Source organism: Drosophila melanogaster, chromosome 2L, assembly GCF_000001215.4.
Source record: "Drosophila melanogaster chromosome 2L".
Classification (NCBI taxonomy): Eukaryota; Metazoa; Arthropoda; class Insecta; order Diptera; family Drosophilidae; genus Drosophila; species Drosophila melanogaster.
Window position 1 is genome coordinate 7,595,069 of NT_033779.5, and position 25,683 is coordinate 7,620,751.

At 40.3% G+C, this 25,683-nt stretch overlaps 2 protein-coding genes and 2 long non-coding RNA genes across 5 annotated transcripts; 3 read left to right on the forward strand and 1 right to left on the reverse strand.

Moving 5' to 3' along the window:
* Positions 1 to 435: 435 nt before the first annotated feature.
* lncRNA:CR46535 (long non-coding RNA:CR46535) lies at positions 436 to 2,432 on the reverse strand. The gene has a single exon (NR_190044.1). It is a non-coding gene; the product is annotated as a long non-coding RNA:CR46535 (long non-coding RNA).
* A 6,742-nt stretch (positions 2,433 to 9,174) lies between these two features.
* lncRNA:CR45370 (long non-coding RNA:CR45370) lies at positions 9,175 to 9,495 on the forward strand. Its single transcript, NR_124133.1, has one exon. It is a non-coding gene; the product is annotated as a long non-coding RNA:CR45370 (long non-coding RNA).
* A 1,036-nt stretch (positions 9,496 to 10,531) lies between these two features.
* Cyp4d21 (Cytochrome P450 4d21) lies at positions 10,532 to 12,633 on the forward strand. Its single transcript, NM_135285.3, has 5 exons — positions 10,532 to 10,776; positions 10,880 to 11,266; positions 11,326 to 11,395; positions 11,455 to 11,651; positions 11,712 to 12,633. Exons 1-5 carry the CDS (start codon positions 10,614 to 10,616, stop codon positions 12,428 to 12,430), a joined length of 1,536 nt encoding a protein of 511 aa, NP_609129.2. The 5' UTR covers positions 10,532 to 10,613; the 3' UTR covers positions 12,431 to 12,633.
* A 687-nt stretch (positions 12,634 to 13,320) lies between these two features.
* On the forward strand, positions 13,321 to 21,465 carry CG6739 (uncharacterized protein). 2 transcript variants are annotated; one of them, NM_001273281.1, is made up of 6 exons: positions 13,321 to 13,409; positions 18,284 to 19,131; positions 19,258 to 19,627; positions 19,775 to 20,376; positions 20,508 to 20,899; positions 21,049 to 21,465. In NM_001273281.1, exons 2-5 carry the CDS (start codon positions 18,337 to 18,339, stop codon positions 20,508 to 20,510), a joined length of 1,770 nt encoding a protein of 589 aa, NP_001260210.1. In that variant the 5' UTR covers positions 13,321 to 13,409; positions 18,284 to 18,336; the 3' UTR covers positions 20,511 to 20,899; positions 21,049 to 21,465. The 2 variants fall into 2 exon arrangements, with proteins under 2 accessions (NP_001260210.1, NP_609130.1); NM_135286.2 differs by having other exon boundaries at positions 19,775 to 20,371.
* Positions 21,466 to 25,683: the final 4,218 nt, after the last annotated feature.

Below are 25,683 nucleotides of genomic sequence, written 5' to 3' on the forward strand. Positions count from 1 at the left end.
AAGCATTTGTGCAAACAGGGAGTATCCGATGTCCAGTCTCTAATCCCCTGGACTCTCGGAAAAATCACGATGAAATTAATCATCCGGATAAAAAAAAAGGACAAAGTGCCAGCAAATAATATTGCACGAGATGGACCCGAAAAGGTGCCTGATAAATATTTAAAACACCGTAAAAAATTATTGCAACCATTTTGACGGTTAATGATTTAATTTGAAATTAATAACAATTTTAATATTTTAATAAAATTTAACATGGATGATAACAGTTCTAATTGAATTTAAAAATATTGCGTTAATTCTTGTGCATTATTTATAATTTATATTTAATTTATTTATTTGTGTGTGAATTTGTGAATTTGTGTTTATAACATTTTTATAATTATTTTAAAATGCGTTTTAGTTGGCTTTTTTTCTTATTTGCACTGGATTTTTTTTGTTCTCTGTGTACCAAAAAAAACGGAGGCTTGTCACTTTGACAAATGACTTTCGCTGAACTGAATTTAGCTGCAATTTGCATTTGGGGTAATCAATTCTGAGACAGCCGTGTTGCCTCAGGAAAAGCGAGATAGGGGTGAAATATACATAAACACCCCTCTCGGATGGGTTATGAATACTTTTGTCACCTCTTTTGTCGAACAAAAAATTCGCACGTGGCTTCACAGTTTGCAAAAGTTTAAAATTTTCATGTGTATGTAAACGAATATTGTTGGGCACACAAAAGTTTGATTGATTTGGGTTCGTCCTTGTCCTCTACCTCATTGATTGATTCGCCTTTGGATTAGTGTTCAAAAACTTTGTTATACGTTGATTGGTTATTTGATATTCATGAGTCTGCGGGGAGTGGGCAAAAAAATTAAAATAAAATTGAGAGCGACTCAAAGGTGCCAAGAAAGCGAAGAAGAAGTCCGCGATGATAAAGTCGGAAATCGAGGAAGCGGCGCGTGCCCGTGGATTAATGTAATTACTCTTGTCGTAGGTTGTTAAGATGGATAGATAGATAGAAAGATAGAAAGATGGATGGATGTGCGTAAGGGTGTCTGAACAAGCCGCGGGTAATTCGATGCGTACTAAATGGGATGAATGACAAAAGCGGTCGAGGATGATGAATTTGTTGAGGTAGTCTTACAAGCCATAAAAACGGAAATATTAAATGAGTAGGCGTTATAAAAGAAAAACCTTCTGCCTAAAGAAACTATTAAAGGAATCTATAATTATGTATGTTTATACAACAACTGTGTTTGCCCTTGATGACTTAAGTTATAACTTCAACACATACTCTGTACAAATGGTTACTTATGTAACATTAATCGAGAGATCTCTATTTATCTATACACATACATAAGTGATGTGGCCCCAATTATGTTAAAATATGAACTCAAATTGGGCACTCAGGCTAAAATTGTCCAGCTAAAATCGTTGATGATAAATCGTGTGAATATTTTAATAAAGCAAGATTTATCCGAAGGCCTGGCTAGACAAAAACCCCTCATACGGTTGTCATCAAGCACAATCACCCACAAATAACTGTCATTAAATGCAACCACACTCACACATATGCGCGTATAAAATACAGTCTTCAAAATGTAACCATCAATTACAATAATAGCAACTAAAGCGACATACGAAAACACAACAACAATCAGAGCACGCGGAAGTGTTTACAAAATGTCAAAGCGAATACAAAGACTCAACGAAAGAAAGACTCGAAGAAAGACGCGAAGAAAGAGGTAGAAAGACGAAGGCCCTTCTCCCGAAAAAGAGTTTCTCATGTCAATTTGGAGATTTCGAACCGAACTGAAAACGGAAAATGTCAATATCTGTGGCATTTGTCGTAAGCCAAAAAAAAAACAATAGAGCAAGATGCACTTAAGATGCTGCGCGCTACAAGGGGAGAGACGAAACATACACTGCAAAAATTTGAGTAACCAACATTAATGCCTCAGAACTTATGCTTCTTTAAATGTAGTTACATTCTTAATACGAATTTTGTCCTATATTTTACAAATTAAATTAAGAGACAACGCGATTCGCTTTACCTAGAAACTGCTTGAACTTTATATTAGCTGCCAATTTTTTCGAGTGTAGCTACTTCACTTGATGCATTGCCTGAGGTCGTTTGATTTATATCTGTTGAACGCATTTCACCCAGCGCTGAGTTGGTAATGAAACTCCAATCAACAACGTGGGATGACCACTGGTGGGTCACTCCACTCAGTGGGTTATTGGGGTTGGGGAAATACTCACTCTGGGACTGAGACGCTGTCCCCGACTTTTGCTTCTTTCTTTATTACCATTTTGTTTTTTGTGTGCATTGTTCGAGTGTCTTGTAACTGTAACAGCGATGCAGACAGGCGACAGAGTCGAAAGACGGAGACTTCGAAGATTGCGTAACGCAGCCAAAAGTGGAGCAGACCCGTCGCTTTCTCCTCCCCAACACCACATTCTCTCTCTTTCTTTTTCCACACTGCCAGAGAGTCTTTTAGTTTTTCGAAGATGGTCTTTATGTACAGGAAGTAGCTTCATACAATGCTACCAATTTTGTCTGTAAAATTGGTAGGTTAGGTGAGAACTAGACATAGAATAGTATTATTCGTTTTGCCACCATATTATATATGCAGTTATAATCCTTCTTTGGTAGAGTATCTAAACATGTACATTGCATTCGCAGTTGTTAGTTTTTTTTTCACTTTCTGACAAGTGCATGATGCATTGCCTCCTGGTGGTCGAAAGTGGGTGAAAGGCTCTCGTTGCTTTTCGGTGGATGTGGAATGACGACCACTCTGGCCGTGCTATCTGTGCTGAGCAAGTGACTCCTAATTTACGACTTGGGGACCCGGCGACGACTACGATAACAATTTGTCAGCTTAATGGCGCCGAAGGATGCGCGGTCTGCGTATTCGCATGCCAACTTCTTTTCCCGCCACTTATTTTCCCAAAAACACGGAAGTGCTTTTCGAGTGCAGCGGACTGCAGAGCCTCCAATTTTGCGGGTGCAACGACCAAACAGCAATTTTTGTGCATTGCGTTGATTTGGTTATAATTGCTACTGCTCCACTCCGATCCAATCCGATACGATACGATCTGCCCAGCTTTACTCCGCTCTGCTCCGTGGAATGCAGGCTGTTCGTGACTTGCTGAGCGAGACGAATGCGAAACAATTAGTTGGGGAACCTGAGCGCTATGCGAGATATTGTGTAGTAACGAAGCAGCTAGCTATGAGGAGGCAAAAGCTTTTCGGATATAAACTTATTTCCCACTGATCAGCTGTTTAAATCTGCACACTTCTATCTCACTACCTATACAACTAGTTTCCAGTTTTGAGAACAATCTTAGAAAAAGCTCAGCGTACACCTTAAAATATAACTGAAACTTCCTCTATAGAAACCTTTGCAACTTTATATCTTAAGTATAAATATTCCACACTGGATTTTCTTCAGGTGTAAGCCATTGGAGTCCAACGGGGACACAAGTGGGGTCACAGCTTCATGGAGAGACAGTCATGCCCATGCAAATGTATTCATTAGTTACTGCCGGCGTCTGTCTCACACATTCACACCGAGACTCGCTTGGATTTATGCTAATCTGAATGCAAATACACTCCTCAGAGAGACCGCTCCCCAGTCCCCCATCTGCTGATCCCCTAACTATATCTTGACTTTGACTTGGAGTAATCACCAGCAAGTCTCTAGACTGCGGCGACAATCGAGCTTGTTCAATTACGTGCAGCAGCTCCACACTGAAAGGAAACAATTCATCCGCATACCACATTATATACATGCAATAAATCGTTACATATATGTTAAATATATTTGTTTTTTAATTTTAGCTAGGAATTCACTATTTTTACGACGACAGTTCAATTCACAAGCCTCTAAGGAGACTTTTACATAAGTTATAAGTTTTTCTCCCTGTGCACTCTCGATTTGTGTCACTTGAAGCAGGATGGAGTGGCCCCTACCTATACATACATGTTCCACCCCCTCCACGTCCGCTGCTCCATTTGCATTTGTATTGCATATGTTTTCATTAATCTTTGTTTCGGTGGAAAGGGGAAAAATATGGGGAACTGATAGGCCTATTTGGATCTGCAGTGGCATTGCCCACCAACCTGATCGAAACCCCAATCTGCTGTTTGGCTGATTGTTTATGATGATATAAGGGTGATCGTGGTCTGGGTGGCATGTGCCAAATTTGCCGCAAGGTTAAAGAGCTGATTTGATTTGTCGGCTGTGGGCGATCTGGGGATTGGATATTAAAGACCTGGGAGGAGTTGTGTGAAAGGTATGGAGTATATAATTAATTATTGTTCGTTTGGTGAATTAATTATTGTGTTTCATTGAGGCTAAGTGATATCAGATGAGGGCAAGCGATTGTAAGATTTCCGGCAACGTTAAAACAAATCTCGTTTGGTTATGTAGCTATAAATACTGTGAAATTCACGCACTTAGCTTAAATTCTGGAATCTAAGTAAGATAAGTCAATCCCAAGAAGCCATATAGAAACTATGAACTATAGAAACCATAAATACAACTACGTCTATACAACTCCAACTGAATCTTCAAATTTTGGTGCTTCCCATAAGGAAAAACAAAAACCAAATCAAGTCAGACCTCACCTTTAAATGCAAAATAGTTTATCACGCCCCCATCAATCAGGGCTAAATGTTAAATCCGAAAAAAAAGAGAGACAACGACGATGAAATCAATTCCACTTCTTGTATCTGTTTCTGAATGATTTCAATTGTTTGACTTGAATTTTTTCTGGCGTCATCGCATTATCCAAATGCCATTTAAGTTTAACCTTTTGAGCAGCGTATTTCAATTGAGGAGTAGCCCGCAGGGGAGGTGGTTTGCTATGCAAATTTCATGGCTACTAAAACAGCGTTCATCATCAGCGGCGCGGCTAAAAAGCCGCCAATTCAATGCTACCCAATAATGAGAGAGAAAGATGATTTTGGCTTTTCGGAAACCGCAAATTCATGATTTCTTTTGGTGTCATTATAACCCCCATTTAAAGTGAGCCAAACATTAAATACCTGACTATCTCAATGGGCATTGTATGCAAATCGAAATGGATAGCCAGCAAAAGGGCCTCAAGTGACATGGCTACCGCATTGAACAGCCAACATGAGTATTTTTCTTTTTTTTCGGGGAGTGCCAGACATAATAGAGCTTGGAAACAATTTTGCTCGCTCATTTCTTAGAAACATTTTTCAGTCCAATTTTAGAGGGCAATCATTTCAGGCTGGAAAGTTTGACATTCTTGCCTGGCGGCGGCATTCTTGTTAAGATTAGCACGATTGCATGGATTACCATATAGGCAAGAAGGAGAAAAATAAATATATAGACAACGGGCCCGGTCTGGTAACTAGTTTTTTTTTTTTCTTCAATTTTATATGTTTGCGCAAGCGTCTTGACGGCAACGACGTCGTTTTTAAGATTCCCGCGGCGCATCGCACCTGAAATTACAAATTTTGTAATTGCCAAACAAAGCGCAGAAGCCGAAAAAAGGGGTCGAATAGGAGGAGTAGGGAAGTTGCTGCTAGCAGGGGAGGAGTCTTTCCAACTGGGACTGAGACCAACTGAGACCCACTAAGACACAGTCCGGGTAGCCAGCTGAAGCTCCGCACAATGCCGGTATTGCCAAGAAGGCAAGCGCTAAATTATAGTAGATACGAACTCATGTTGCAGGCAAAAAGGCATGTGCACGTTGTGCAAATCGCTGACAAAATGCGAGCCCACTTCGAGTGCTGATCGCAATTGGCGGTGGCAACGTGAGGTGATCACAGATTAGACCGGGATTCATGGCTTCATTTTAATGATGATCCATTTCTTAAGGCCCGTTATCCAAAGAAGAATTCATCAAGATACATACATTTGGCATAAATTTGTCACACTAAGGAAATGGCCTCTTCCAGCGAAAGACTTAGAGTATCTATCTATAGAGTGTCATATCTTAAATCTGAGACACGATATGCATAATGAACAAAAAATACTTATATATTACGTTTGATGAAGCACGCTTTTGCACTAATTTAAAATACCACTTAATATGTTAGACGCGCACCGATATGGTCATTATATTCATTAGGTAGTCAGCCTTGGCGCTTTTATATTTTATTTGTTGATTGTCCAAAAACAGGTTATAATGTTCTACGAAATTTAGTCGCATACAAATCACATCTTACTACAATAACATAGTATTTCATGAAAGTAAATTACTTTTGTAACATATTTATAAAACACGCTGCCACCTCTAGTGCAATATGCAATGGTTGGACGCAAATAGAGATTCACACAGAAAGAAAATTACGACAACAAATAGCTCACTGCATCAAATCGAAGGCAAATGAAAACACTAGTTGTGTCCATAGACATTTGAATCGCGATCCAAAAACGATGAAGCACTTTCGCATGGGCATCCCTCTTCTGACGCCATAAACTGAAGATCTCGTGATGTGGAGAGACCTCCAAGATGTTCGTGTTTTCGTGTGTAAGTTTTTTGCTCTTCGGTTTTGTTTTCTTTTGTATTTTTGTGTAATTTTTCGTCGTTAGCCCAATGCGGAAGTCGGGCTTCAAGTAAATGTTTCTTTGTCTAACAACTGTATTAGCCAGCATCCAACTCGCAGTGCTGCCAGCTCAACACCCGCATCAATTGATCAGCACTCCTGGAGCAATTACGATCACCGCCCGCTGACTTCGCCGCGGAGTTTCTATGTTGTTTCCATTTTTTGTTAAATAAAATCAAATCCAATCATAAATAAATTTAAACTCGTTTGACCACAAACTTAAGCCAAATGAACACACAAGCGCACATGAACTTATATCCACATATAGAAAATCCCGATTGGCATGTAAGAAGCGTGCAGGTTTTAATGCGAATCGAGATTACACAGGAAAAAAACTGCAGAGCAATGAAAGCGGAAATGAGAAAAATATGTACATGATTATTTCAGCAAAATGTAATGCAACGAATTAAAAAATCTACTTGACTGTTATTTATAAGTACAATCTTCTAAGAAGTTTGAGTTTGAAAGCTAGAACAGGAAAAGGTTTTAAATCTATTATTAATTTCCTAAACGCACATTCTATTTTGCGCTGTGCATTACTATAAAGCACGGAATTGGAATCAAAGTTAGGGGAGTTGGGGGCGGATCCTATGACGAGGGCACGGAAACAGGTACAGGCACTTAAGTGCGTTCAATATTGTCGTGGGCTGTGGAGTGTCGAGAGTGTACCTCGGATACGGATGATTGCCTGGCTTCAACTGTGCACATACCAATGGGTTGTAAGTACCTACATACAGATCGGTTGAGTATGCTGTAGATACAACTCTATCCGCCCCCTCCTCGAGTCACTGGGGTTGTCAACTGTGGACATTACTCGGTCCGTTGGGCGGTTATCGAGTTCAATTGGACGCGAAATGCGGTAAGATATTTATCGCACGACAGCGATACCCTTTAATTTGAAGGGAGTCTTAAGCTGTTATTTTGATTGGATAATCAAACAAATGACGGGTTAGCTTTTTATATATGTAGTGATAATGGACTCTAATTGTTGGGTGATTTAGTTGGGTCGAGGTCAAATAGTTAGAAGAACTCAGGTAAGTTTTTGACATTATTAAGACATAAAAATATTTCATTTGTTATGATAACAAACGGTTATAATTTAATCTCCAAGTAAAACGATTAAGAAAATCGACTGTCCCAAAACATAAACTCAGATAACTCAGATAATTTTTATATTCATTTTGAATCTCTAGCGGAAGTTTGATGAATTAACTTTATTGAGTGGTCCCGTGAAATCTTTCTATTGCTATTTCAATCCCACTCCATTTTACACTTCCTATTCAGTTTGTCCTCCGGCTGGGGAAGTTGGTTATGATTTTCCTGGGTCGCTTGCGTTTCGACCTCGTTGCAGTAGCCGCTTGACTTATATGTATCACGCTGCTTTTTCTTGTTATGTTGTTTTTAGTTCAAAAGTTTTTTTATTTTATTTTAGCCAGCATTTACAAGCGTGTTTAATCGCTATCGGCGGAGAGCAATTCGCTCGTGCTTGCTATGTTAGCTGATTTTTTATATACATATATCTACATATGTGATGTTCCTCTATTTTTGCTATTTCGCTCGTTCGCTTTAATCAATTCAATGTTGATTTTTACTTTAGTTTCCCACTCATTTGCATCAGCCATAAATTGAATTCAACCCGAGTGTCCGTCAATGATTTTCTCTTTTTTCCCACTTTACATATCAGGTGACGCGATTTGGTGGGTATAACGCTCCCACTTTAACATACATCTTGATTTCTTCCTCACTGCTCAAGTTATTTACACGCATTTAATTCAATTTCAATTGCACAATTAATCAAGAGCTTGGTACACCCTGGACCTGAGTGTTCACATTCATTCGCCACCCGAAAAAAATTGAATTCACTTTTTAGTTTCCCTATGCGTGTTTTGGCGCTTGAAGTTCAACGGAGCGTATGAGCGATTTTCGAGTTGTCGAGCCTCTCTTTTTGTGTTTGTTGAACTTTTTCTGTGTTAATTAAACACTTAAATCTGGCCGCGCTTTGTTAACGCTGTCATAATACCGACTATCCACTGTTCCCCCCCTGAATACAATTGCATTTTTTCCGAATCTGTTCCGTTTTCGTGTGTGCAAAATGATTGATTCGATTTCTCAGTGGCAGCCAACGCACAATGGGCAAAGCTACGCTAAATTTATGGCCCCCAACTCGTACTGCATGAAATTTTTGATTACATGCAACGAAGGCTGACCTCAAATGTTGAAATACCCTAATAAAAAAATTACACATTATTTTATTTTTTTTTTTAAGTGTGAAAATTTAAAAAACATGTAATAATCAAACATTCGGTGCGACATCAAGTTTCAGTATCATCTTAAGAACAAGCACTAAAAATTCAAGAAAAACTAAATGATATGTTTTACGAGTATGACTCCGATTCACAGTGGAAATCGGACTGGAGTCTATGACTTTTAAGGTGGGTCGTCGTGAACAACGGAAATTCCACATGCGATCAGCTTGCAAACAAACTCTGAAAAGTCAACCACCGCCTCTATTGGCGGGCATACCGCCAAATGAATATCAAAGCCAAATGGAAACACAAAACTATCTTGCAGATGCATAGATGCACGGGGGCAATTTAAAGACAAAAAAAACGACTCCCGAGCTGCTTGGATGCAATAACATTGACATTTAGAATGCGGACCGAGACCTGGGCCATTCATAATTGCAAAAATGCCATACAGAGCGGCGAGAAAACCCCAAATGAATCCGTAACCAAAACCAAAGTCACAGATGCCAGAAACAAAACCGAGTCGCGACACAGAAACTGCCAAACGAAATCGAAATTGAAATCGAACGCACTGAAAGTCCACAAATCCACTAACCTTGTGCCCCGCTTGGGCCATAAAAAGCTGCGTATCGATTTCGTTGCATAGAGAAAAACCATTAATAAATACTTTAGGTGCAAATTATCTTTAACACTTTAAAATTGGATTATTATTATAAAAGATATAATTAACGTATGTATTTTATAGAAACTCCAAAAAGACTCCAAAAATGCTTTTTCCAAATCACGACCTTCATATTTTCAGTTAATTTTTTAGCATTTAAACAAAATAAGATAGAGTTTCAAATTCAGAGTTTTAAATTCATGTTGCTCCAACGAAGAAAATACGAAGTACTTTTCCCAAGTGCAAGCAGTGTGGTTTCTCCGTAGGAATTGCAATTGGCTACGGAGTCGTTCGGGCCAGGCCAATTATGGGGCACTTGTGCGCGGACATGTGTTGGGGGCCAAATAGCCATGGCTCCAAGCAGCTGAGTGGGAGTGGGGCAGTTTGTGGGGCCAGGATTTGTTGTCCATATCAGTATGCCACATGTTGATGCCGCAAAATGCATTGAGCAATGCGTTGAATTTTCTCTACTATATTTCTTATTTTTGAGTGACACGTTGAAAAATCATTTCTATTGTATTTTGGTCTAAGGGGTACGGATTACTGGCACATGCCCTTAAGTAATTGTGTAAAGTTATTGAACTAAATTAATCTTTAGTAGTATTTAAATATGTTTTAATTAATACTTATACCAGTAATTTCAGACTTGCGTGTGTAATTTAAATAGATAATCGTAGTTCTCATTCCGTAAAATCAATTATTATTTATTATTATTAATTGTGGGTCAGAGTAATGTCTCTCGTAACAGCACTCAGAAAAATAGTTACAAAATTTTTGAGACTTTATTTATAATATTATTAAATATACTTTCTGTCTGATTATTTAACAGAACAGTAAGTGAAATAATATACTTCTATGAGAAAGCCCTATATAATTATTTGAATTTGTATATTATATTTAAGTTTCAAAACGGATTTGTGTTTGTTTAACTAAAAACTAAAACTGTCGCTTATATTTTTCCGCGTGATATTTGTTGTATAAGACTAAGGTAATACTAGAAACAGAATATATTATCTTCGCAATTGATATAAAAACGCAGTCTGGATACAATAGTGGTGCATTCAAGACCAACCCTGAATCGATTCGCCATCATTCTTGTAACTATCGTAAAGCCGATTTATCCGTAAGAATACCGAATATGTGGATATTGTTGGGTATCGCAGTGCTGATCATGACTTTAGTCTGGGATAATAGTCGCAAACAATGGAGAGTTAACACTTTTGAAAAGTCCAGGATTTTGGGACCTTTTACGATCCCTATAGTGGGCAATGGACTGCAGGCCTTAACTTTGAGGCCAGAAAGTGAGTTGATATTAAAAGTTATGTGATCAGAATTTCTAGAAAAGAACCCAAAATGAAATACGCATTACCAAAAACAATTTTCAAATATTTTGTATCCCTAAAGATTTTATTCAGAGGTTTGGTGACTACTTCAATAAATATGGCAAAACCTTCCGCCTGTGGATTCTAGGCGAGTGTCTTATTTACACGAAGGATCTAAAATATTTTGAATCCATACTGAGTAGTAGCACACTGCTCAAAAAAGCTCACCTCTACCGATTTCTGCGTGATTTTCTTGGCGATGGACTTCTTTTAAGCACGGGAAATAAGTGGACTTCTCGCAGAAAGGTTCTCGCACCTGCTTTTCACTTCAAATGCCTTGAAAACTTCGTCGAGATAATGGATAGAAATAGTGGAATTATGGTGGAGAAATTGAAAAACTATGCTGATGGCAAAACGTGCGTGGACCTATTCAAGTTTGTTTCTCTGGAAGCCCTGGATGTGACCACAGGTAAGTGAAAACTTACAACATCATTTAAATATTAGTATTTATTTGTACAAATTTATTAGAGACCGCCATGGGTGTCCAGGTGAATGCTCAGAACGAACCAAATTTCCCCTATACAAAAGCTCTTAAAAGGTAGGTGGTCTATATTCTCCATGTGGGCTATGCTGCAATAAAAATGATATTGTTTTCAGTGTGGTTTATATCGAGTCCAAACGATTGGCAAGTGTCTCGATGCGGTATAATTGGCTTTTCCCGCTGGCGGCTCCTTTGGTTTATCGCCGTTTGCAAAAAGACATAGCTATAATGCAGGACTTTACTGACAAGGTCATTCGCGAACGACGAGCGATTCTGGAGCGGGCCAGGGCGGATGGCACCTACAAGCCGCTGAGTACGTTAACTGTAATCCTTACCCTTATTATTATATTATATAATATAACCTATTTTATAGTAATGGGAGACGATGATATCGGTGGTAAAGCTAAGATGACTTTGCTGGACATTCTGCTGCAAGCCACCATTGATAACAAGCCCTTAAGCGATGTGGATATCCGCGAGGAGGTGGACGTTTTTATATTCGCAGGAGATGACACTACAACCAGTGGAGTGTCCCATGCACTACATGCGATATCCAGACATCCCAAGGTTCAGGAGTGCATCTACGAGGAACTAGTGTCTGTTCTGGGACCAGATCCCGACGCTTCAGTGACCCAAACCAAGTTGTTGGAACTAAAGTATCTGGACTGCGTGATCAAGGAGACGATGCGTTTGCATCCACCAGTTCCAATTCTCGGAAGATACATTCCCGAGGACTTGAAAATTGGCGAAATAACCATTCCTGGCAACACAAGCATATTACTAATGCCCTACTATGTCTACCGAGATCCGGAATACTTTCCGGATCCTCTAGTCTTCAAGCCGGAACGATGGATGGATATGAAAACCACCTCGAATACCCCACCTTTAGCATATATTCCGTTTAGTTCAGGGCCCAAGAACTGTATAGGGCAGAAATTCGCCAACCTTCAAATGAAAGCGCTTATTAGTAAGGTCATTCGGCATTACGAACTTCTACCGCTTGGTGCGGATCTTAAAGCTACGTACACATTCATATTGAGTTCCTCTACGGGAAATAATGTTGGCCTCAAGCCAAGAACAAGAGTTAAATGATTGAGTGATACATATTGTTAATAGAATCAAATTTACATTTTTTTGTATTTATTTTATGTTACATGCCAGGAGCAAACTTAAACTGAAAACTTGAAGTGGAACAGTGGAAAAGTTGTCAACATAAATAATGTTATCATAAGATTAAATTAAAAATTGAATGTTAAATTTCAATAAACTACTACTGCTAGTGCTACATAAATAATAATGTATCTCGATACAACTTTTGATTTCTTGCTGTGCATCCTGCGTAGTTTTTTCAAATGGCTCTACCTTTTTTGGCATTCCATGACTCATCTGCTGAATCCACTTAACCCACTTCGAAGTTGAAGCCGTCACCCACATGTGCGAAATTTCCATAAGCCAATTGCAGAAACCTCAGCCCCAACGATCCCAGAAAAGCTGTACAAGACCGCCAACCAGTAACGACAGTTTTTTGTTTTTTTTGTCACAACTCCAGCATTAAAACATTCTTTACAGCCCCTGGGCACGCTCCATTCCGCACACACATACGAAATCGTATAAAAGTCAGGCGAAACGATCTCATCATAACTTAAACGTCACGTTGCAAAGAGCCATTAAAGTATTGGCTCCAAAGCCAAAAATAAAATAAAGGAAAAATCGCTGGCGACACAGTGAACCAATGACTCCTAACGATCGAGGGGAAAAAAAAGAGTAAAACTGCATTTTAAGAGTGTTCCAAGCTGGTTTTAAGAGAGAAACTTGTGGTGCCGGTGATTTGAGACCCGATCCGTGGATTGAGCTCGAAAGCGAAATCAAATCGAAACCGAAAGCCAAGCCGAGTTGAGGTGAGCTTCGTGTTGGGCTCTTTCAGAAGAATCCGAAAGAGAAGCTTTGAATTTTTGGCTTCTTCAGCCGAAGTTTTTATCTTTCAGTCGGTTTTTTGGCAGCCGATCGCGCGGATGTGGCTCAAAAAAAGCGGTTTTCAAAAATCTTCAAAAATTGCCAACAAGTGCAAAGCGTGAGTTTTTTATCTTGAGGTATTAATTGTAATTGAATCTATAGTCGAAGTGTAAAATTATTTGTGATTGATTGTGTGGAGTGTTGTGACCAGTCTTGAAAAATTATCGTGTTTGACCAAACTTTAAGATTTGCTAGAAATCCTTTCTGAAAAAGATACAATGAAGCCTCCCACAATTATTGGCGTGCTGAAAAATGCCCGACAAATGCTTGCCAAACGAAATTTTTATGCAAATTATGACGCTCGTAATTACAGAGCAACACGCTCAAATTGCCATGTACAAACCCAAACCAAAGTCACTTTAATTAATTTTGAAGTTTGCACTTTTAATTAAAGACGAAAAATAGTAGCGAAAAAATAAAGTTGCAATCAACATTGATTAACATAACATGAATGTCGAGCACTAACATTCGCATATCCATAAACATAAAAGCGGTTGCCCTGCAACAATATAAATAATAAAATAAAATCTCGACCGCAAAGTGAATCTGAAAAGCGTGGAAAAGTGACAAAAGTGCGGTTCTCGTGTGAGCTACGATCATCATCGTCGAATGGGTGTTTGCTGGTGTGAAATAAAAATCTGAAAATCTGGTAGCTGCATTAATTACAAATGTATTCAAATGAGCAAACAGGTGAAGCACAGACAAACCAGAACTCGCAGTCTGGCGCTTGATGATTGTGCAGTTGTTGAGATCTCTTGTAGGCCTGATTGATAAAATAATTGCTCCGATGACAGGCAGATTTAAATGCAGCTCATGTCTTAAGGTAGAAAAGAATAAGTCCATATACTGCTGATCTTTGGATGTGCGTAAATATCAACGAGTTATTAGTCGAGAAACTAGTGGATGAACCATTCTGAGATCTTTTTTAAGGCGCTAAATGATTATGGTGGTTGGCAGCAGACGGTTTCTGAGATCATTTCCCAGCTGAGTGATCATAAGAAGTTTCTAAGATTTTTTCAATGCTAACAAATTATCATAATGGTGATGGCTGAAGAATTCTGACATCACTTTAACGCTGTCTGATCATTGGAAGATTAAAGATTTTTATGATTTAGGTCGTAAAAGTATTACGTATTTCACGTAAGAGAAAAATATTTATATTAAAATATTAGCTCTAAACAAATACCAATATGCAAAAAAGTCTTTAAAATTATAAACTCGATAAAAATAAGTTAATGAACTGAAATAAATGTTTACCATCAACAGTTTGAATGATCAATATTGCCTAAGAAAATCAACAACTATTGAGTTCCAAGGATTATGGGCAGGGTATAGTAATCAATACAGTTGTTAAAAGTTTTTGTGTATCAGTCGTTAACTTAATAAGTATCATGATCATAAACAATAATTGGAAATAAAATTTAAAGAGAATTCGCAAAAAACCATGACTGATCAGTTTTCGCGATCGCATAACAAAAGGTGCCAAAGAATGTAATACAATGCAAAAGTAATTAAAGTTTTTTATGCGATAATGAGGAACCAGTTCAAAGAACTGGAGATTGTATTGTATTCACTTATCCATGGATCAAAAGTCAATTAAACTACAGACGTGCATTTATCCGCCCACGATCTGTTCAAATGTCAACAATGATCGATGGCTTAATCGGTCAGAATCGGTGGAATCTATTGACTCCACTGTCATCTAATCAGCCCAGTCCACCTCGACCCAAACACGACCGATCGCTGGTTGTCATAACCTAGCTGCAGCTCCTCTTGATCTTCGGTTCTCCAAATATGACTCAGAACTTAGACAGCCAAACTGTAGCAAGTTGTATGCTCATGTAAGGCCATAATCGCTATGTCTAACTGCCATAATCCACCCGCTAACTGCCTCGGAAGGCAGCTGGCCTCAGCTTCACATAGATTCAGATTCAGCTTTAGACCCAGACTCTGACTTCAAATCGCACTTGGACTGGACAGAGTCGCCGGCTCACCTCGCACAGAAAAACATCGCATGGCACGTACTGAGGCTGAACTGAAGGAAAATAAAATCGAAAAGCATAAACAATTTATTTGTACAAAATAACTTTGAACTGTGCGGTTGCAGTTGCATTTGCTGCAAAGCTTCGAGTCGGAAAATGACTTAACTTATAAACTGGCATTCGCCAGTGGATGCTGCAATGTTTCAATGCAATTTAACTGACCAGGAATGCGAGTCATGCACTTGGAAAAAGCTGCTCTAATAGCAATACTGTACTGTACTGTATAGTAGATATAATTTTAAAACCTTAGATCCATTATTTCTATATTTCTTCATACCTGAAAAATTCTAAGCGGCATTATTTTTGCCAGTGTAATCGAAGCTAGTTTCGTTCTTGTTCGACGTGTGAAATGACCAACATCAAAGCCACACAAACTAAACAAAATTATACGGCGTTGGGCAACCCATACATGCACCTACATAGATGCATGTTCAACCAATTGAAGATTGCACTAGAGAGAGGGACTGAAGTACAGAGCTGGGCATTGAGGCATACTATTGCATTGCCCAAAGGTGTTCTAATGGCTGGCCAAACGAGCGATTGAACAATGCCTGGAAGTGCCTTTCGGCCTCAGATACAGCCACTCAGATATCGAATGCAGTTACAGATACTAATTAGACAGGTTGCCAAAGATCTAAGATAGGTGCGTGACTTCGAAACAAAACTGAGACTGTAATTGAGAGGAGATCTTGGATCTGCCGACCGCTAAAAATGCCCGCTTTGTTACTTACTTAGATTACCTCATTTCCCACGCAGTCTGACATGCTCATCGGTCGTTAAGTATGCTTGAAAAACCACCAACTTCCCAAGTACTCCACATTCACCGCAAACATTTTGGTCCCACCTCATCTGATAATCGTGCTCTTTGGTTACACCCATCGAAATCTGAGTCTCGACCCTAAAGCAAGGTTCTTTGCGGCACTCCGTCAATTGCTGTTATGACCTTTCTGTCGATTGCTTGCTTACCTGGCTTGCCTAGCATTTTCCACCATTCAACTGACCTTAGCCAAATCTTAAAAGCCGCCAGCGAAACGCTTAATAACTTGTCCAACAAAAATGAGAAAAAGATTTTGCACACCTGAGAGGAGTTGAAGAGGCGAGAGTTGAGTGCCGGCCTGCAGCTCATTAATCGGCCAACGAACGGGAGAGCAGATGTTGATGTACTCAGAAAAATATTACTCAATTGCAAAAGACATATAAGAAATGCTTACAGTGAAAACAATCAGAATCGCAATTCAAAAATTCAATGCTATTGAAAAATACATAAAAACATATGCCTAAAATTTATATAATTCACAATAGACTCACAATTAAAGCTCAGTTATGCTGTCAATATTAAAAGGGGGTTACAACTTGAGTTACATTTTCCTCTGTGCCACAGACTCCGCCTCTTGAGCTTCCCGACAAGAAGCCGCAACACTTGAGGCAACATGAAATCTGGACAACTTGGTTACTTGCAACTTGGCAGCAGGCAGGCAGAGGCAGTCAGGCTGCAACGAAAACAAAAGTGAAAAGGTCACTAGCACCAGTTGGCCAGCAGTTGGAGCAAGAGGAGCACGATCCCGGCTGGAGTTGTCTGAACCAAAACCAAGAGATATACTTGTATATATATAAATATATATGTACAAACAAAACACTTCAGCACTCGACACTCAGCCAACTGTGGCCGCCAAGCTCAAGCGCCTTTTGATCATTGGACTCGTAATGCCAACCCAGGGGAAAAGGGTAACAATTGGTAGTAACACGAGTGCATAACACCGAGTGACGTCTTAAGTAAGGCAACCCTTTTAGGAATACCCTTAAAACCAATCAATGTTTAGAGGAAACACTTCAGTTTGATTCGCTGTAAAAAGAGATACATAAAATAGATCTTTAACCACATAAATGTCTTAACAAAAATTTAATAGACATATCATTTTTGTGCAATTTTTTTGTGCTCTGTGAAAATAAATGCTGTGAAAAAATGTATATTGCACATAAAATAAGGAATGCTTTTTGGTAGTTACCATTTTAGTTGACATTTTCTTGTATCCAATTTCCAGCATTGGCCCATTCCCATATATAATAACCGCTCCCAGGGCATCTATTCTTCGTGTCAGTCAGATTCACTAGCTTATTTCCAACTATTATTGCCGTGGTTTTGCTTGTTTCGCTTGCTCTTCGTTTTTCCGGCTAACGAGTTTTCCGCTGGCTTTTGTGTATCTGCAACTTTATGTGAACTTACTGCTGCAGAAGCAGCCACTTGCCGGCGATCTCTTGCCCAATGCAATTCGCATTTCAATTTTTCTAAACTATTGGCCAATACATTTGGGGCTTCTCGGTTCGTATGCTCATCGTATGTACGACCGACCATACGATTATTTATCACCGCAAAGAGCTTGGGAAAATCCAAATGAAATTGCAGCATCTGCTTCTTGATTGCATGCGGCTTTTCTTTAGTGGAATTAATGAAGCTTAATTGAAGCAACAGATTGAAGATCAGCAATCTCTCGGGTTGGTTGACAACTTTCCACTAACGGTGGAAATGCCGAAATGCATATAACCTGGCACTTTCATTTTCATCTGCAATTCGATTGCCTTTCGCAAATCCCCGTTTTCCAGGAGAGAGGAGCAGAGCCCTAATCTACGGAAGACTCTTGAAAATCGGTTAGACATTTGCAATTACCCGCGGGTTATGCAATAATGGTAGATACATTGCGAGAAATTGCAGAGTAGCCTAGTTAAATCCTGAAAACCTAATTAATAAATTACTTCATCAATCGTTTATGACTTAAATATGCTTAAAAATATTTACAATATCTTTTTTGTAAGCATTTAATTATTAGACTGCTCTTTCTTTAATTTTTATTTATTCAAAGTTTTTATTGTTTAAATTTCTTTTCCTGTGTAGCTTTTAGCAATTGACATTTGGAGGGGCTATTTGAAAGGTGAGCTCAGGTAATAATGGCCGAACAGAAGCAGCTGGAAGCAATTGCGAATGAGACCTCATCAGTCACCGGATTGAGACGTCAGCCCACCAAATATCCCCACGGCCTCAACATCACGGTGCAGACCATCGACGATGATAATGAGGGATCTCCGAAAGATCACAGTGACTACACCCGCGCCTCCGGCGATTCGTGCTGGAGTAAGACACAGAAATACCATATTGGAATGCTGGGGAGTCCCGAAACCCTGGCCGAACTTCAAGTTCGACGATACAAGTACCCATTGACGGCTAATTATTATTTGAACAGCAAGTTGGAAAGGCCGGAAAAGCCAACACCCTGGATGCTGTTGGGTTATGCTCGAAGTGTGTGCAGGTGGAAGTACCTGAGGTGGCCCATTATATTTGTGGCCAGCGTTTTGCTGTTCTTCGGGCTGATCACCTACTGTCTATGGCTTCACGATGTCAGTGTGGCTAGAGCAAAATTCCTTCAGCGTCGCTATGAAGCCACTCTGACATCCACGAGCTCGAGCAGCAACGAGGTCTGGGATGAGGAAACCACCAGCTCCACCGAAAGGTCGCCCCAGGAAACCACACGACTCGAAGACATGGATGACAGCGATGAGAGCACGGAGCTGCCTGAAATAGCGTTTGGTGACGATGGAGACCCAGAGGCTGGAGGTGAAGACGGCGATGGTGACTACGATGACACCTTGCTGCCAGCGGACAGTATTAGATTCACCTCTGGGCATCAAAACAGCTTTGGGGTTCCCATCGAGCAAGACAAGAGAATGCTGCAGTTGCTCAAAGAAGTGAGTTATAGCTAAAGCTTTGGCTTTTAGTACTATAGTATTTTTTAATAAATTCGGATGAGTCCCAACCGTATGTTTGATTCCCTGTCAGATAATTATCACCTATACCATTATTTTATTTTTCAGTTACTGCATAAACCCCAGGCGACTCCAGCTGGTAACGAGCCTACTCTGACCCGGGTGTCCCCCACTCTGCCACCACCCTTGTCGGCCAGTGGGCGGCCCACAGAGGCGATGGCCTTGACCACCCCCTCAACGACAAACAGTGGCTGCCAGTCGACCATGCTGCCCATGTGCCAGGGAGTGCTCGACTACGATCTCACCTTTAATCGCGAGGGTGCGGCACCGCGGGACGCCGTATCCATGGCAGCATACGACAGCCTCATCCGGGCCAATTGCTCCGTCAGGGCGGCTGAGTTCATTTGTGGCGCCCTGGAACCCGAGTGTCGACCCCTGCATATCGGACAGCTGCCTCCTTGTCGTCGCATCTGCAAGGGTAAGGAAGAATGATTATTTATATAATGAAACGCCACTTAACACTTATGCCATTGCAAAACCAAAATCCAAAATATTACGTAATAAAAATAAGGGTTAATTTAAAAAAATTCTAATTAAATTGTAATTTTTCATAACTATTTCTTAGCCATTTTGGAAGCCTGTTCCATACCGATTTACAATTCGGATGTCCTTGGCGAACTCTTCGACTGCAACCTATATCCCGATGCCCACGAGAGCCACAAGTGCGAGGATCCCACAAGGCGACGTGACTATTGCTACGGAAATGAGTTCCAATGCCATGATGGGAGTTGCATTCCCCAGAACTGGCAGTGTGACAAGATCAAGGATTGCCAAGGTGGCGAGGATGAGGATGAGCAGTGTTTGGTTTGCGAACCGGACGAATTCCGCTGCCGTTCAAATGAAAAGTGTCTCGTAGAAAAGTATCGATGCGATCAAAATATTGATTGCATGGATGGAAGTGATGAACAAGACTGCGATGAGTACGGCTCCGGAGATTTGGCTCCATTCGATGAGTCTGAACTGAATGCTTTTCCAAGGGTATTCACCTATGCCAGTTTCTTATCACCTAACGAAACGAATGACAAAGTATATACGTACATTACGGCCACCACCGATGAGGACGCAGGCACGGAAACCAAGTTCCAGATTCATCAGGTGGCCGCGCCGGCACCTCCAGTGAATTCCAGCGCAGAGGAAGGCGCTGGAGGTCCTAAAGGATTTGGTAAGGTGACAAGCCAAATTAATTTTACATATATTACCTAGACTTAAAATGAAGTTCCAAGTGTAAACACCTGTACGCTTACGTTTTTTAAATATTAATTGTTATATTTCATGTGTCAATCAATATATTTTCTCAGTAAACTTTCGTGACAGCAAGGAGATAATGATGACCAGCGATTCGGAGACCAAGTTCAAGTATTCCCAGAGAGCCAATCGAACTTCGGTGAAATTTAGCGTATCAGCACCCACAACTCCAGCGGCCAGAACATCAAGTGCGATTCCCAGTTCAGCTTTGGTTCAGCAGCGCGAAAGAACCACAAGTACCACCACCACCAGCACCACCACGAGTACCACCACCAGTAGCATTACCAGCACTCCCAGCATCACCAGCACCACTTTAATCCCAATTAATGCAGCCACATCAGAGCCCAATCCCTACGAAGTGGTAACATCCCTAGGAGGATGTCCTCCCCAAGAGCTTCGTTGTGTTAGTGGCAAGTGCATCACTGTCAGTCAATTGTGCGATAAGGTAAGAAATGCTCAAATCCTTTGTTTCATAGTTTTCCAAAAACAACTACCAAATACAATCTTCCATTCATACAAATAAAATACAATTTAAGTAAAACGAAAAATATGAGATAGTTACAAAACTGTTTTGTACGTATGTACTTCCTGCAGCAAATTGATTGTCCCGATGCTGCCGACGAACTAATGTGCGTTTATCGGGAGCGCCCAAGTAGGAGGCGCCTCACCTCGACCACTGCACCACCCACAACATCATCGGCACCACCAGAGACAAGCACTGCAACAACAACCACGGGTCCGTTGAGCAGTACAAGGCGTTCGTTGAGGACCACGCCCAATCGAAGTCGAAAGCCCAAGTCTTAGAGTGATGTATCTTGTATCTAATGTTTATTTATGTCTCTATTATTTCTCTCCACTTGTATTTTCTTCGCTCGCTATATGTATGATAAATGATGTATTTGTAAATCTTTGTTAGTGGCTAAGTTGTCTAGTTTTTAGAGTTGTTTGACTATTTGTATGCGCGTGAAAATTGTATTTTTTGCAATGAATAAAGTTTAAGATGTGAGTAGCATAAGCAGTATAAACGTGAAATTGGGGTAAACTCGGTGCTCATTAATTTGTTTATTGTTCCAAGCTATTAATCTCCTCTATCTACGCACCGACTAACCTTGTCGGGAACATATAAGCAATCCAGAAAACATATAATTTTCTTTGTTTCGTACTTTCGAAAGCCATAAACATATACTCATATGGACAATGCTCTAACGAAATTCAAATGAAATCGATACAATTAAAGTCGGGACATTATTTCACAACAACAACCTTGGTCGTTGGTCAGTATGGCCCACGCATTCAAAAGACCGAGACCATTTGGTTTGGGCAATTCAATTAACCAGTCCATTGTTATCGATTCCGGTGGTGCAGTGAATGCTACGGAGTCCATTATCTATATGAGTGTGTGCTTAGCTGGCTGCAGTACACTTGGAAAAATGTAGAAGTCCTTTCAATATGTTTTCAGACTTAACAGTTCAGCTGTTGTGCAACTGTTCAAAATGATTGGAATTCTTTAAACGAATCGAAAATAAAACTATTCTAAGCCGTCTTAAATTTATGATAAAGATCGTTTTTATTTTACTTTATAGCAATGAATAAATGGAAATAGAACATTTTGGCTAGTGTAGAACAAAATTTATTAGGCAGTCGACAAACAGATCCGGCTTTTATAATGCTGCCCGAAATTAAGAGAGACAACAACGGTCGACAACACTTGTCAAGGCAGATTAAATTGCAGTCTGTGGCTTTTAGAGGAACTCCTATCCGAAACTCAACTCCGGTTTAGAATTCAACTGACAGCCCATTTCTGTTGAAAATTTTCGCTTAGGGGCTGCTGGTGGCGGATTGCGAACATTCTTCTGCCGAATATCTGCACAACCACAAAAGTTAAATGCGCTTTGATTTCACCCCAGAATCATGCGAAAACCGATTGGCAAAAACAAGGGAAAACAATCCGAAAAGCGAGTTTTCGTTTCATTTTTTTTTTGCGGGGCACATTTCTGATTGATTGCCATCAAAAATCCGCTTTTGGCATAACGGCAAATGCGATTTGATTGCTGTCATTGTTCCGGGCCCAGAGACTATTAATATATGTTTTCGGCACAATCCCTAATCCCAACATTGGGCAATTGGGCGAAGACGAAAAACCACCCGAAAAAACTGCCCGAAAAATAGGGATAAAAAAATGATATTTGATTTCCTTTAGTTTACTACTCTTTTTTTTGTTGTTGTTGCTCTGCTGCCATTCGATACGTTTCATACGCTTTTGACAGCTGTCAGGCATCTACATTTTCACCTTAATTAAGTGATATTAATCGTCTTTGCCAATCTGCAACTTTCATCTCGAAATTATTTCGGGGAAAAAAAAGGTGCTAAACGTTTTCCGGACGCGTGCCGTAAAACGCCCCGAAAACAGAACTAAACGGAAATTTAAAACGCGAAAAACTCATGCTCATTACTCGTATTAAAAGCTCTTTCACCTTGGCCCTTAAAATAAAATAGAGTGGCATTAGACGCAGTTCGAAACACCGAATGGACACGCTGAATTTCCATGTTTAGTGCCCTTTTGGGCGTTAGACCTTTTCCTATCCTTGAGCTGGGTCACTGGCAATATTGTTAATGTAGTCGATTGAAATGGCCCCCCCTTTTGAGTGGGCCAACATCCCAGGGCTACGAGTGTGTTTAACTGGGGTTTGGGAGCCTACTTTGGAGCATATGCGAGCATTAGAATGTCTTGCTATCTCTGACCAGCGGGTTGGCCATCACAGTAATTGAAAATTTTGTAATTAATTTTGGGTCTATACGATAGTAACGATGAAGGAGTTTTTGGCTTACAGTTTTGGCTACAGTTCTGTTAAACAAGATTTTATAAAAGATAGTTATATTACAGAGAAGGGAAAACCCATTTCGAAAAAACCTTAAGTGGTTTTAACTACTGTATTGTATTTAGCGAAATAAAGGACACAGTGGGAGTTCGTAGATGCCTAAGGATTAAAAGTGTAATACAAAAAATGCAATACGATTTCGAAATGCAACAGAAGCCACGAGTGCAATGCTTTGTACATGGTTGCAGACCCAAGATGTCTATCATCATACCCGTATCCTTGAAGATCCTTGCAAGATACTTACCCCAGCAGATCCTGCGACCCCAGAAGGGTTCTGCACCCCTCGAATATCCCGCAGTGAAACGTCTTTAGGAGCACCCATAATTACTGGGCTCATTGCATCCGAGTTACGCTTGATCGTTTTCAAATTGCAGGCGGCGCACACTTCCGCCCTGAGTTGTGAACTAGGAAGTGAACTTTAAGGATCGGTTCAAGAAGTTGACATAATTGTGCCAGCAGCGAAATGGAAAAAAAAAGGAAAGAGGACAACGGGCTGCACATTTTGTATCGTTTTAAAGATGCAACCCCCTTTCACTGCAAGAAGTTAACCCATCTGCCCGTTTTGCCCTATTAAATTTCTATCTGAATTCCTGTGCGGCTAAAGGAAATGGGCGTGGCATTATGGGGAGATTTCTCTGCAATCCCTCTTACCCAATGGCCCACTCCAAAGTACAGTTTAGCCATTAGAGCAAGAGCACAAATCTTGGAAAATCATTAAGCGCATTTTCCAATTGATTTCACCGCTCGAAGCGACCGCAGCACGAAGACAAAACTTGACCAAAATCAATAAGCAGCCAGAAGGCAACCGCATAAACACAGAGCCAAGTCGGAAAAGGGACGCCGAAGGGAAGCTTCATGGAGATTGTCACTGCGGCTTGGGTGTCTGACCATTCATCCATGCATCGGACCAGACAAATGATACACCCAGCATGTGAAGCATTGGGAGCATACTCAAAACTTGGTCAGGATACATGTATATCGAACAAAATTCTATAAGTCTTGGCCAACAATCACGATCTTTGAGTCTGATTTCATATCCTACAATTATTTTTAGTTAATGGACTTTAATGCTGGGGTATTTCAAAGTCCACACTGCACACTTCTTGGATTTTGATGCCGAAATTGTGTCGTATTGTTGCAGTATTGACGATGGGACACTCCCAGTTCCCTTTGCCTCCAGTTTCTCTGATCTCTTTGTTTTGCTGCCCATCGATTCGCAAAGGAAAAAGGCAAACAAAAACCGATAAACCAAAAGTGAAAATTGCTTTTGGGCAGCATCTTTTTACGCCTGATTGCAGCCAAAATGTGTCATCGGCCGCTGTATCTCCTTTGTTTGTGGGTTTTCGGGTTTGGTTTTCGGCTTGGGCCTGAATTTTTTCCTATTGATTCGAGCTAAGAGGGGCCCACACACCCCTCGGCACATATGCAAACACACGTGGTGAATGATTTACGAGCGAGTACAGGATGTTTAAAGGATAACACCGAAAGTTACAACAGAGCAGAAGGCGAGTGTCGGACACATTTGGCCTGATCATTTGCATAAATACTCATTAAATCATGTTGCGCACCAATATAGTTTTCTAACTTCCTTCGTGAAAAAGTCTCCAGCCGGTTGACCAGTTTCAGAGGCCATACATAGGCGACACCTCTACGATTTTGGCCTCGAGCCCCCCGTTAATTGCCTCACCTGGAGTCGAAAGGCAGGCATTTGGATGTGGATTTGCATTTGCATTCGCCTCGCACCGAATGTCAAGTTCAAAATGATTTAGTGACTTTTTGTTTCTCGAGGGTAATTAATTGGCTGTTGGATTGCTGGATTGTTGGACTGGACATTAGATGGCGATAGTTGAACAAAGTGTGGCATCCTGCGGAAAGTGAGAAAAAGTGGTCGGGCGAATGGTGCCCAGCTGGTTTGGCGTGTGCCTAATGAGTGTTCACTGTGCCGTCATTTGGGGGCAAGTAAAAAAAAGGAAATTGCAGCCATAACATTTGAAGCATGAGTGGCGCGGTGATCAATTATCCAAATACCGTGATTATTAGCGCTCATTGTTTAGAGTCGGCTAATTTAGTTTTTCAAGCCATCAGCAAAAACTCGTGAAATGGCGAAATAATAACAAGAAGTGCAGAGTGATTAGATATTATTTCGAAACTTATTTTATATGTCATTATTAAGACATTCATTTGCTTTGAAGCTTATATTTTTCGCTAATTTATTTGGGGATTAGTAACAATTTTGTAGTTTTCTATTGAACATCGGCTTTATTCCCCTTTCCCCTTCATTTGCACTACATGAAACCACTCCCACCTTAAACCATTGATAATTCGCTCTAAGTAACCCTTACCGCATGTG

What these genes read in the sequence shown, in the direction of transcription:
- Cyp4d21 (NM_135285.3), top strand. Translation starts at nt 10,614, where the DNA reads ATGTGGATATTGTTGGGTATCGCAGTGCTGATCATGACTTTAGTCTGG. An exon ending in AGCCCTGGATGTGACCACAG is followed by an intron (nt 11,267 to 11,325) that starts GTAAGTGAAAAC and finishes CAAATTTATTAG; the next exon opens with AGACCGCCATGGGTGTCCAG. An exon ending in TGGCACCTACAAGCCGCTGA is followed by an intron (nt 11,652 to 11,711) that starts GTACGTTAACTG and finishes CCTATTTTATAG; the next exon opens with TAATGGGAGACGATGATATC.
- CG6739 (NM_135286.2), top strand. Translation starts at nt 18,337, where the DNA reads ATGGCCGAACAGAAGCAGCTGGAAGCAATTGCGAATGAGACCTCATCA. An exon ending in TGCTGCAGTTGCTCAAAGAA is followed by an intron (nt 19,132 to 19,257) that starts GTGAGTTATAGC and finishes TTTATTTTTCAG; the next exon opens with TTACTGCATAAACCCCAGGC. An exon ending in TTGTCGTCGCATCTGCAAGG is followed by an intron (nt 19,628 to 19,774) that starts GTAAGGAAGAAT and finishes ACTATTTCTTAG; the next exon opens with CCATTTTGGAAGCCTGTTCC.